This window comes from Oryzias latipes, chromosome 5 (genome assembly GCF_002234675.1).
Source record: "Oryzias latipes chromosome 5, ASM223467v1".
In the NCBI taxonomy this organism is placed as follows: Eukaryota; Metazoa; Chordata; class Actinopteri; order Beloniformes; family Adrianichthyidae; genus Oryzias; species Oryzias latipes.
Genome location: NC_019863.2, coordinates 10,247,470 through 10,260,196, shown reverse-complemented (window position 1 = coordinate 10,260,196; position 12,727 = coordinate 10,247,470). Strand labels below are relative to the sequence as shown.

Genomic DNA, 12,727 nt, shown 5'->3' with positions numbered 1-12,727 from the left:
CCAATGTAAAGAATATTTTAATAGTTCCCCGCAAGCTAAAGTGCATGCTGATGATTCATTTTGCTAAATCTGACGAACTTGCATACCTGAGTGCATGCAGTGACACAACACCCCACCAGCAAACCCAGAACAAAACGTCCTCTTGAGATCTACAATTCTGCTTACAGTCCATTAGCCAAACCAAAATTCACCTTGTGTTTGAATCTGCATAAACGAGATGTCTACATACGCCTGCAGTCATTATCACATCCGTAATGTAACATTGATGAGGCGATCAAAGGCTTGCGAATGCTGTAACACTGGTTTCCCACACTGACTGATTGTCAGGCCTCTGAAACGAGCCAAGGTTTACATTATGAGTCTCCGACAGTCTCACATCTGTTAAACAACCCAGACCACACAGTCTAATGGCAGTGCCACGGTTAACCCGAGTTGCCTGGTGAAAGACTGCCATTCTTCAAATCTGGGTGCTCTGATACCCCCCCGCAGGACCTACAGCTACTGCATTCAATCAGACATGCTGTACTTGAAATCTGAGCAGACTGTGACTATAGATTTTCTGGGGGTCAGTGGGAGAAAATACCACAGAAGGGATACAGGGCGGCACAGTTTTTTGGAAACTAACCTTCTCTCCTTTCTCTCCTCTTGGTCCGCGGGGGCCTTGCTCTCCTGGTGGGCCCTGGATGAGCAGGAGAAGGAGACAATGAAGCAGACACTTGTACTAGGTTTTCTATTATTGTATGTAGTCTAAAAAAAGTCACTATAAAACCAAGTTCTTTTTTTACAATGGTTTCAAATTAAAATCACATGTCTAGCCCTCTGAATGACATTAAAACAGCATAAACTTAACAAACTGCAAACTGTGTACTTTATAGTACAGTGGCCTTTAGGAGAAGCCAGGAAGGGAATTAATAATAATAACATACCATTGGGCCAGATGGTCCTCTTGGTCCTACAACCTGTAGAAACGTAATAGGAAATAACAGAATAACTGGCATGTGTCATTTTTAAATATCTGCTTTTATTTCAGTTTGTGTGTCTGCACAAGGGGCTTTATCTTTTTTCTAATCAAAAACGGGCTAGCTGCTAATCTCTTTGAGCAAAGCATTACGAGAAACATACAGTAAACAATACCCTCTTATTTCCTGCCATGAACTTGTTCTTTCTCAGAGGGAAAAAGTGTTTCCAGGTGTGGGCTGCAGCCACAGCAGCAGGGGTTTACTCTCTGATGTCCTGTGAGGATCTTTTTGGGGTTGGTGAGGAGTCTTGTTGTGCTTGTCGATCAACAAGCCTTTCTCCCTAAAAGGACTTGTTTTTTCATATAGACTAAGACTATAGAAGCTATTGTTCTCTTGTTGGAAGATTCTTTTGGTGGAGTATTTAAATATTAATCACCAGAGACTCGCTGAGAGTAGATCAAGTGTTTTTATGTATTTATTGCACCTGTTTTATATGGAGATATTACATTTAATGTTAAAAATATATAATTTCCTGTGGTGTCAACTTACATCAGTAATGTCACCAGGCTCACCCTTCTGGCCCTAAGGAAAGAAATGCAAAGACATATTGTAGTCTGTCAAAGTCCTCACCCCTTAATACGCACATTTTGAACCTTGAACCTTACTGCAATTATAAAAAAATCATCCGAAAATCACAAAATCTTGAAAGTATTACCTGTAAAGTAACATAACCTCTTAATGCCTATTAATGCAAATATGCATCAAACCACTTTGGCTCCAAAATTTCCTTAATTTAGCATCTATTTGAAAGCAATAACAGAAGTAATTTTTTTTAAGCTGGAAAAAAATTCAGGCGTCAAGAGGTTAATCCAAAAACACAGGACAGAGTGTGAACAGGAAATCCACCCGTCAAAGCTCTTTCATATCAAAGACACTTCTAAATCCGCAAACTACAGGACTCATGCAGACACACTTGTAATTGTTGGTGAGCTTGACTTCACAGACACACAACATGCAACAATGTGAGCACACACAAACTCACAGATGTGTATATTAAAATATATATTAAAAAAATCCTCACCTTAATTCCAGGTACTCCTGGATAGAGAAAAAAAACAGAACGGTTAAAACACACATGGGTAGACCAGCATTTCCTCAAAACTAAACAGACTGTATTTTCTCTGTAATTAAGAATTCCAAAGAGCGCCACCAAAGCTTGACATTTGTGCCGGAAGAGCCCATTAGAACTGAATAAGTGTTGGTTGACCCACTGTCTCACACAAGAAACTCAAACACAGTTTGAGCAACAGTTATAAGAAATAAACAGCTAAAATCAAAGGAAGAACTACAGGTTATCCATTGCAGCAACATGAAATCTTCAGGGCTGCAGGATGTGTTAGATCACTGCAAAAAACTGAATCTTAAGAAAGTAAATTGAGCCTTGTTTCAAGAAAAGGTCTTATTTCCTGTCTTGCAAGAAAAATCATCTTATCAAGAAATAATATTGTCAGATTAAGAAAACATGTCTTAGTAACTACACATTTTTGCTTAAAATACGATTTCTTGGTAAGACCAATTTCTCATTCCATTGAATGATTTTTGGGTTATTTTCAAGTTTTATGAATGTTTAACTTATTTCTATAGGCCTGTTTTTGCAGTGATTTCACTACAGTTTATTGTCGTGATCATTCTTTGATAACAAAACAGCAAATTCAACAGCATTGGCTAAAATGAGCCTAAAAATATGACTTTATGTTAAGTTAGCAAAACTGATTTATCAGTTTGAGCACTTGCAATGAATAGAGCTGAATATCATTCCTTAAAATGAATAACTTGCCATTTTTCATGAAACAAGGCTCTTTTTAGTTTCTTAAGGCTCAGATTTTGCAGTGTGACAAAGTTTAATGAACACAGTCAGGTACATTTTAGCCAAAAAGAATCTTGACAACCAACCCGATTTCATGTTTTTCTGTCTTTTTTATAAAATATTCTGGACTTGAAACTCACTTTTTGTTAGTTCATGCATTTTACCTTCACAGCAGATATCAGCTGAATCCACAAGCATGCATTTGAAACAGTGACACCTCTGTTTTCACTGATGCTCCTCAACCTGTTCAATTTTCCAAGCTGGCTAGAGGAGTTTGGAGATCTGTGGCATCTGTGTTAATCAGGAAGCCATGTTGCTTTTCAAATGTGGTTAACGGTCCTCACATACTGCGAGCCTTCAGCAGTGAGTCGGCTACTTTTGTTGCCATCAGATCTGCAGAAATCCACAGAGAGGATATAGAGTAGAAATGTGAGGCAGTGTGTGCTTCACTGAGGTATTTCCTTAATGACTCCCACATGTTTTCATGATACTCAGGGAAGAAGAGAGTATTTAAACAAGATGGGCCCAAGGTGCACCAGCTATGGAAAAATAACAGTGGGGGCTTCATTGTAGTGAAATATTGTCAGATGTGTCACTGTTCTCAAGTGTTTTTTTTTATCATTTGTTTGCTTCAGGGACAGTCACGTATTCAAATTACTTGCTGAAACAGCATTTTTGTAATTTCTTGTCCCCAAAAAAACAACATGATAGGTACAATAATTTATTTATGAGAGGCGTGAGATAAATAAATTACAACCAGGGCTTGTAGGCTCATCAGAGGGGCAGATGGGACAACACTCTCCGAATGGGATTTCCGGTTTGGGGCAGTCTTTTAGCTCCACGCAGGTAATGTCATCGCACACGAGGGATCCAAAGTCACACACACAGATGCGACAAGGCTCTGGTTTCCATATATCCTTGTCATTGTAACGCTGTCCATCTTGAACACAGCTAAATTCATCTTCCACTGTGTGTGAGGTCCCAGTGAAGGACAACCAGCAGTCCAGAGTTAGGGAGGAAAAAGGAGATTAAACATCAAAAGAGAAACACACATACTTTGACATCAATAGATGATTGTACTGTGTCACAACACTCGTTAATCACAGATGAATGAAAACAAAGCAGATATTTTTTTTTAGCAGATGGGAAACACATGAATTGCACAACCAGGACTCCACATCAGAAATCTTTCAATAATAAAGGCTATTTTATTTAAAACTGTTTTGATAATTTCATCAATTACTGGGAATAAAAGCTCCTTACTGACACTTGTGCAGCCCAACTAACCTAATATACCTAAGTGTCTTCTTTGCAGCTAAAGAGAAACATCCTAACACAAAATATTTTTGCTATACTTAAAGTCTAAACGTAAAAGACTTTTAAAGAGCTTTATAATTACTATTATATTTTTCTTAATTAGCAAGTAATTGCGTACTATTTTTTTTTTTACAATGCATGTTGAGATATTAAGTTGTATTTTCCTAAAGCATCACAGATTATTATTAACTGGCAGGCAAGAAATATGCAGAAACATCCCTGAAAGAAATGACAATATTTAATATTAAAATTTTCATTGAAGTCATTAATCTAGTAAAAAACATAAACAATATGCTAAACTAGTTTCTCATTAGATAATGTCCAACTAAAAGAATTTAGTTGTTGCAGACTTGAGCTTTTATTGCATTTTTGCATTCAGTATCTCAGGTGGCCACAGGGTGGCGGTATAGGACAACAGAGTTGGATTTGTGCTGAATAAGCCTCAAGAAAGCTGCAGTAACTTCACAGGAGTAGTAGTCCATGTGGTTGAATTCCTCAACAAGTTAAATATAGGACAAGTTTACCTTGTGGGAGGCACCCTAATTTAGTACAGAGAGGACAGACTTTGCATTCACTAAATCTTTTGATTTTTGTTTTTACTCTTTACACAGCCCAAAAAGGGAGCAGAGTGGAAATTGATGCATGACTATATGTCGCTGTTGTACAGGATCTAAATAATATCCCATGTGAAAAATCTAACTATACAGATAATGATTTCTGTCAGTGCTTGATTTTTTTTCAGTCTGGCAGAGACTGTCGGCACCTGCTGAAAGAAATGCTCTGATTGGAGGTGGTGAACCAGAGCTGACAGGTAAGAGTAGTTCATGCTTCATAAACGGGCCTAAGGGTATGGACTGCAAAGACGGTGAAAGCAGAGGGTGGCAGTGGCACCAACTATTTACTTTTGCTCCTACTTCAGGTCTAGGTAACCCAACGGACCTCAGCAGCGATGAATGGTCTCTTTCTGGAAGTGGGACTGAGCGGACAATTCACAAACTGTTACCTTGTATAAACATGGGGTGCATTTTAAACCCCATCTGGAGGCCACAGCTGTGTGGGATGCCAGTTCAAACACGTTCAAGAGAAAAAAAAGCAGTACTCTTTCATGCGCATACCTGGCAGTTTTGATGTCAGGTTTTACAGGCCTGGATGTACTATCAAAGGGCTATACCAATTTTTCCATTGGCTGAGGTATCAAGGATTAACCTGATAGTGGAAATTATGAAACATAGGATCTTCTATCAAGTCAATGACTAGTATCATACTGGCTTGTCATAAAGGCAGATAATTTGTAACTCTGCTGTCTGCTGTCAGGACTGCTAAACTAGAATTTCTAAAAAACTCATGAAAGTAACCCAGATGTGTTTAGGAGAAGATAAAAGTTATCTATTCTTACTTTACTGCCTTTTCCTAGCTTTTTTCTGATACTCTTTTCTAACTTCTGATACCTTTACTGTCTCATGAGCGCCAGGGATGATCAGTCCAGGGCCTCAAAACTTATAGGCACAAACTTTTAGCAGAGGCTTAAAAGAGGACAGTGAGGCGACTGTGCTGAGGTCACAGTCATACCTCTTTTCTTCACAAAGACTGCCCCCCCCACAAAAAAAGAAAGAAAACGAAAGAGGCTTCTGGATGGTTTGAATTTTATCTAATAACTCTTTGTGTCTGAAAGGGTAACTTGACACTCCAAATTACTTTGACACAACTATTTCTTTCCCTTTTCACTTAAGAAAATAAATAACATTTTCTTTGCTCTAAAAGCTAACTAAGCTTGATTTGCTAAGAGCAAATACTTTTTTTTTTTAATTATAGTTATAAAAGTCTTTGTCCCATATTTTTCCATTCCCATTCCTTCCTCTCTTCCTCTCTAGCTCTTTCTCAGTGGGTTGACTGTCACACAGTACTAATCTCTGGAGCAGATGGAAATGCTTTAATCATTTGGAATATTACTTCTGGTCTCCTCTGGCATTTTAAGTGTCTCTTAAAATGCTAAATAATGATGGGCAGTCCTGCAGGTGCACAAAAAATAACAAGTTATGTAGTCTCTATGTGCTGGAAAAAAGGTTCAAATAATATCCTATTTAAAAGAAGTTTCAAATAAAGTTTGAAAGTTTAGTTTGAGAAGACTTGGGCTAGTGGTCCACATTTTTGCCTCAGCAAGCCAGGATTTGTCTGAATGCCCTCTGACAGCAATGGAATGTGAACAGTTTTCACCAAAGACCCTTGAGCCTTACCACCTTTCACTTTTTGCGCATCCCCTCCCCCCTTTCCCATATAAAATGAATCTGCAGTCTAAAGAGGAGTCTGCCAAGACCCCTAAAGCATCCACAGGTGTCAGACAGCTCAACTTTTACTAAGAAAGGAAGACATGTATTGCAAAACACATTATCTAGATCAGATTGCGTTTTAGTCTGCAATTTCAACTCAGGTGAAATTAAAAACTATAAAATTTTAATTTAGTCGATCAAACAACAGCCCGAAAAATCAAGACTTTATAAACCATTTTTAAATATTCTTCCTTCAATTTTGCTATGCTGTATATTTTTTACATTATATTTTAATTATACTTATCTTTTTATGCAATAACTATTGGTACATAAACTCCGAAAATGTCATCACCTAGAAAAGGTTTTGCAGAGGGAAGCATCCAAATATCAACAAACTTTGTGCGTAAAAGTGACTTAAGGAGACAAAAACAACTTAAAATCTAAACCAAAGTCCAGATTCTGTGCGTAGCAGGGTCTAAAGGGTGAAAATAATACCTTGAAAACCAAACCAAAGTCTAGATTCTGTGCGTAAAGTACCTTGAGGATGAACAAACTACCTTAAAATCCATACCAAAGTTGAGATTCTGTGCGTAATGCAGCACATTTTTGGAGTAAAGAGAGAGAAACGCTCCTCACATTAAATGCAACTGTTTGATCAGATAATGAAACTCTCACTTACGGTCGTCATCCAGCTGACATCTCACAACGGCTAATAAACAAAGTTGGGTTGCTACAAGTAGCAGTACAGTCCTGGATTCCAAAAAACTAATCATGTCTAAATATTAGACATGCACGGTCCTTATGGGAAAAGAAGGGCGCGAGGGGAGCAAATGCGTCTCTCGGGGTTTAGTGCTTTTTGTCCCCTTTCACAAAAGCCGGATCATTCGTCCTTCACACTTCCCAAGAAACCAATGGGGGAGAATCCAGCAGCAGGACCCGGACCTGCAGCAGAGACTCAGCACCGACCGCTTTGGGCCAGACGCTTTGGCTTTATGTGTCCGTTGCCTTCAATGAATCTTCGTTTATTCCTAAATATCAGTCCAGCCCCTTTTGCCCCCCTGTCAGGTTGAAATCTGAGCCCAAATTCCCTCCTATTCTATCCTCCAGGTTTCTTATCCCAGCCCCAGACCACTCCTTTCCACACGTGCCGAAATGCGCCCAGCAAGACTGGAACTCCCCTCCTCCCCATCACTCACTCACTCACTCCATCCTGCGTCCTCCTTTATAAATATTTGCAGAATACCATGCAAAAAGGTTCAATTGTACGTTAAAGTTTTACATTATGGATACGTCATGGGTATCATGGGTTATCTTGGGTATATTGAATTAGGAAACGTTTTCTTCCTGAATTTTTGTTGGGCTAGATTCGATATTACCTTTAAAACATTTTCTAATGAACAGTGGAGTGAATTGCTGCTCTGTCTGGAGGACCCTGACATTAGTGGTCACATGGTTTGGGTTTCTGATTTGTTTCTTTTCAATAAAAACATGTAACTCTGACAGTTAATTAAAAGAATATATATATATTTTATAACAACAACCAAAGCACTGAAACTGATTTGTAGTCGCATCAAAAAATATTGTATAGACCCCTACAGATATTTGTTAGCATAAAATCTGTTAGGGTGATCAGAGTTCAACACATTGACTTCTTTTTCCATGAAGTTATCATGAACCTCAGGAAGTTTTAACATTAAAGAGCTAACTATAGTTTAACCAATTACCATTCAATTTGGTTAAAATGTATATCTAATTTTTTTTAGGCAAAGTTGATACAATCAAACCAGTTTTAACATTTTTTAATCAACCCCAATGTCAGTTTATTACATTACAGTTTAGGATTTTTGTAGGATGTCCTTCAGTCTTCATGAAACCACCACAATGTCAACTCTCTGAGAGTCTGAATAAATTACATCTTAGACATTTTTTGAAACTACGCTATCACAAATATAAGACTTTGTTGTTTCAAATGGTTGCTCTCAACCATTTCCTTCCTCCCGTTTGACTCTTCTTAGCTCCTGTTTTAATAATAAATGACTACACCTTCTCTCACCTGGAGATGTTTAGGAACATAAAACATGACATTTTATCCCAGAATTTTTTGATCCATATTCCTGCATCACATGGTCTAAAAAAAGAAAATGAATAAAACCAAAGTTATCTTATAGTATTTAAACATTTACAGTTTTTATAATATCCTTAATCATGTCGAGTTGCCTCCTCCTATCATCTTTTGATCTATTTTAAAAGCACTCCCACCTGTCTTTTAAATATGATCATGCCATTTTTAGCCAAAATAAATGAATAAAAACCTGTGTTGTTTTCTAGTGTCTGCAGAACGTCAGGAGTTCGTCAAAGTTGCCTCTGAGTTGTAAAAGGGGCTGTTGGTTTGAGGTGGGCCTTCTTTCATTTCCCATATTCCTTTAGTTTACACGCTCTTCTGCTGGCTTATTAACCCCCAGCCTAATATTACCAGTGCAACAAAAATAGTAAGCAATATTGGAGGTATCCAGCTGTACAGTTTTGAGCCAGACGCCAGCTCAGACGAGGAAAATGAAGATGTACATGGATCTAGTCGTCTACAAGCAGATGCATCAGAATGGGGCAGAGCAGGGAGCTTGTGGCCTCCCGATTGCAAAAAATGTGATTTATTTATTTATTCATTTATTTACTTTTTACACAAAATTGTCTGATTCAAATAAAACAGATAAAAAACAGAAATAAAAGAGAAAAAACAGAAGTGACTATGTGCGCCTTTTTTTCCTTCTTTATCTTTAAAATGTGATATATACAGTTTAAATAAAAAACAAAGCTTTACAAAACAAAAGAGTTCAAGATTCTTTTAAGGCAGTATGGATCAGTGTTCTTCTGTTTTCATAGTGATTTGATTTTGATTTTAGATCAGACTTAAAGTCTTTCTTTTTCTTTAGAGGATGTGCTGGTGTGCTGGTGTGTTATTGTCGATGCAGCTTTTGGCTTTACAGTTGGATAGAGTTCCTGACATTTGACCTTTTAACATGTTAAGTTAAAAATGTGTTCAAATAAAATAGACAATTCATCAGTCTTCCTATATTGTGCTAACCAGTTATGTTTGTATTGGACTGAACTGTTCCCATCACCACACATAAATTGGGTTATACGTTACCATTTATCTGTTTTTGAGAAACTTGTTCCCAACAAATATTGGAAAAAATCTTTTATGTACATTTTATTTTATTTTTTTTTAAAAAGGAGCAATTATGAGGATTAAGGGACATGGGGGTATATTTTGTGTTTTTCCTTTTTGCAATTTTGTAAAAAACAAAACTATAGTTTCTAACAGCAAATGCATTCAAAGGATTTTTTTTTTTCTAATTTTTGATGAAGCAATTTATACAGAAATTAACAGTCTTGAGACAAATAATTTGGTTTCTTTTAAAGTAGCCACAATCTCACCATCAGAACTCTGGACAGAGCCTCTGTCACATGCTGCTGAGGCAACAAATCATTTGGGGAGGGGTCATGGAGACTACAGTGGAAGTTATTTTTTGTCTTCAGCTTTATTTTTGTGTTCAAATGTTAAATAAATATCAGAGGAAAGGGTCTCTGTTTCCCTTATAACAGTCCTCACCGCAACCTGTTGTGACCCCACATCCCTGACTTCTGACTCCAACACATTTCACTAGAAACAAAGGCAGCTGATGTTCTCAGAGGGGGCTACAGTATTTCCTTTTTCTGAGTGCCATGTCTGTCACCCAGGATAGAAAAATACCGGGTGAGTTAAATGAAGACTATAGATGTATAAATAACTTGATACCAGTCAGTGATCAGAAAAATGGATAACAGTCTTTGAACTCTGAACTCACGTAATAATGATTATAGGACACATTAAAGGTGGTGTTATTATGTAATTAAAGGTTTAATTTTAAATCAAACAAATGTATTGGCTGCTTTTGTAAATGTATGCAAATGTGTATTATAAATGGGTTTTTGAATATTTCGACTATTCAAAGTATTTGTTTAAATTCTACATCATGTGATTTGATATATTTTGGAACATTGTTGTGTTTTTTTAATATCCCCAGCACAAACAATTATAGACAGACTAAGAAGACTTGCTGTCTTGTAACTGTGTTCATTCACTGGTCTCGTAATTGATCTTTAAACCTGCGTGCTGGTCCTCATCAAGGATAACTTTTAATCTGCTATGTTATGTTAAAGACATAACTGTCATCAGAAAAAAATCTTTACCTAATAGAAGTTGACTTGCATCTAAATGAGGGTGCATGCTTTGGATTAGTTTTGAGGATGGGGGGTGAAGGGACATTAGAAGATGTGTCTAAAGAAGACAAAGCATTTCCGTTTGTCATCAAACTCTCCTGATTTGAATTATTGAATCCATTAATTGAAACAAATTACTTGTTTGTGTTTTAATAAATTAAATACTTTAAGCATTTAAATATGCATTTGGGTAGTGTGGGGACTGCCATGTTATTTGATATTAATTTAAATAGTTAGCTTAACAAGATACATGTGTGCTGAGCAGAGTTGAAATTCAGAGAAACTTTTTTGGAGATGCTTCCTCACGAAGAAAGGTAGAAGAAAGGTTGGAGAAAGTACCTATCTTCTTGACCAGAGAAAGGTAGTGTACTCCTTTTGGGTCGGTGGAGTGCTCCTGCCAAAGATGGAGGAGTTTAAATATCTTCTTCACGAGTGAGGGAAGATCGGAGCATGAGATCAACAGATGGATTGGAGCGGCGTCCACCGTTCTCCAGTTGCTGTATTGGCCCGTTGTGGTGAAGAGAGAGCTGAGCCTGAAAGGAAAGCTTTCAATTAACCGGTCGATCTTTGTTGCAATACTTACCTATACTCCCCTTCTTTCGGTCATGACCCAGAGCTCGTAACCGAAAGAACAAAGTCCTGAATACAAGCCACCAAAATTAGCTTCCTCCACAGGGTGGCTGCATGGGCGATCCTTTAGGGATAGGGCGAGAATTTCAGTAGAGAGCTGAGCAGAGCCACTGCTTCATTTCAAGAGGGCCAGCTAGGTGGCTTGGGCATCTGTTTCATATGGCTCCCGGATGCCACCCTGGGGAGGTATTCTGGGCATGTCCCACTCTCGGCTGGCCTGAGAACGTCTTGGGGTCCCCCCAAGCTGGAGAAAGTGGCTGGGGAGAGAGATGTCTGGGCACCTTAGACTGTTTCCCCCATGATCCGGTCCTGGAAGACCAGAAGAACATGGACTTTGATGGATTGATGGATGATTCTTTTGTTGGCGTAACAATTCACTTTTGACCCTACAGCATGGTGGCCTTGCGGAAGGACAGATGATTTTGGCCTTCTCTTGACCTGCCATCAACTGAAAGGTGCAGAGGGTTAAGATGCTTAACACATGTCAGACAAGAATACACTTCGGAAATGCCGTGAGCACCTGAACCTCAAGATGCATTTTATGCCCCCCCAAAGAAAAAAATATCTACAACAAAATGAGCTGCTTTGAAGAGTTAAAAATGTTGGAGAATGCTTGATATTGTGCAGCTATTTAGGAATGAAGTTTGTCTGGAAAGACAATCAGTGAGTATGAGAAAAAGAAAAGAAAGGGTGAGTGTGAGATGGGATGAGTGCAAACAGTGAAGAGAGGCTTAAAAAAGTTCAAAATGTTGGAGAAAAAGAGATGTGAGGTGGGTGGGAACGTTGGAATGCAGAATGAGGGAGGAGACAAATGAAAGAGGAGTGAGGTTGGGACACTGAGAATGGGGAAGACGAAAAGGTGCACAGTCACAAGGAGCTTTAACCAAAGCCATGTGAGATTTCCCAAGAAAAAACAAAAGCCATGACTTTACCAGCTGGGTTGGTCTCATCAGACGACCTGTAGGGGAAAATTACATTATTCACAGCATCCTAGTTTATACTATGGATAACTGTAAAATTATCTAAAGGTCTTTCACTTGAAAAAAATAAAAAGGTATTTAAAAAGTAAAAACTTTATCCGACAAGCTTCAAATGGTAACAAAATCCTTAATAAAATCCTTTTGAAGTAATCAACAGATCAAGGAGTCATCAAGGATTGTCATTTTCACCAAAGACCAGCAGCAAACAAACTACAAATTTGTTAAAAATGATGAATACAGTGAGTGTTTACCAAAAGTTTGGTTTAACCAGAAGAGCAAGCATGGACAAAAATAACTTCTCATAGCCGTCATTGCCTTATTTTTCTCTCATTTTCTAGGGATCATAGAGACCAAAAGACAAAAGTCTTTGTATAAAAGCAAGTTTTTCAGCTGAACTTTGGTGTTTATTGATGGGACCTGAAAAGTGTCTGGGAATTTTTAAGTCAA

At 38.0% G+C, this 12,727-nt stretch overlaps 1 protein-coding gene across 2 annotated transcripts in view; it reads right to left on the bottom strand.

The window, feature by feature from the left end:
• col2a1a (collagen type II A) overlaps positions 1-7,430 on the bottom strand; it is a 52,457-nt gene extending 45,027 nt beyond the window's left edge. Inside the window, exons 1-6 of one of the 2 annotated variants that reach the window (XM_023954654.1) lie at positions 7,090-7,430; positions 3,584-3,793; positions 2,041-2,057; positions 1,509-1,541; positions 927-959; positions 626-679 (exon numbers count right to left, since the gene is read on the bottom strand). In XM_023954654.1, coding sequence (XP_023810422.1) covers positions 626-679; positions 927-959; positions 1,509-1,541; positions 2,041-2,057; positions 3,584-3,793; positions 7,090-7,183 — 441 coding nt within the window. In that variant the 5' untranslated portion in view covers positions 7,184-7,430. 2 annotated transcript variants of the gene reach the window in all.
• Between the last annotated feature and the right edge of the window lie 5,297 nt (positions 7,431-12,727).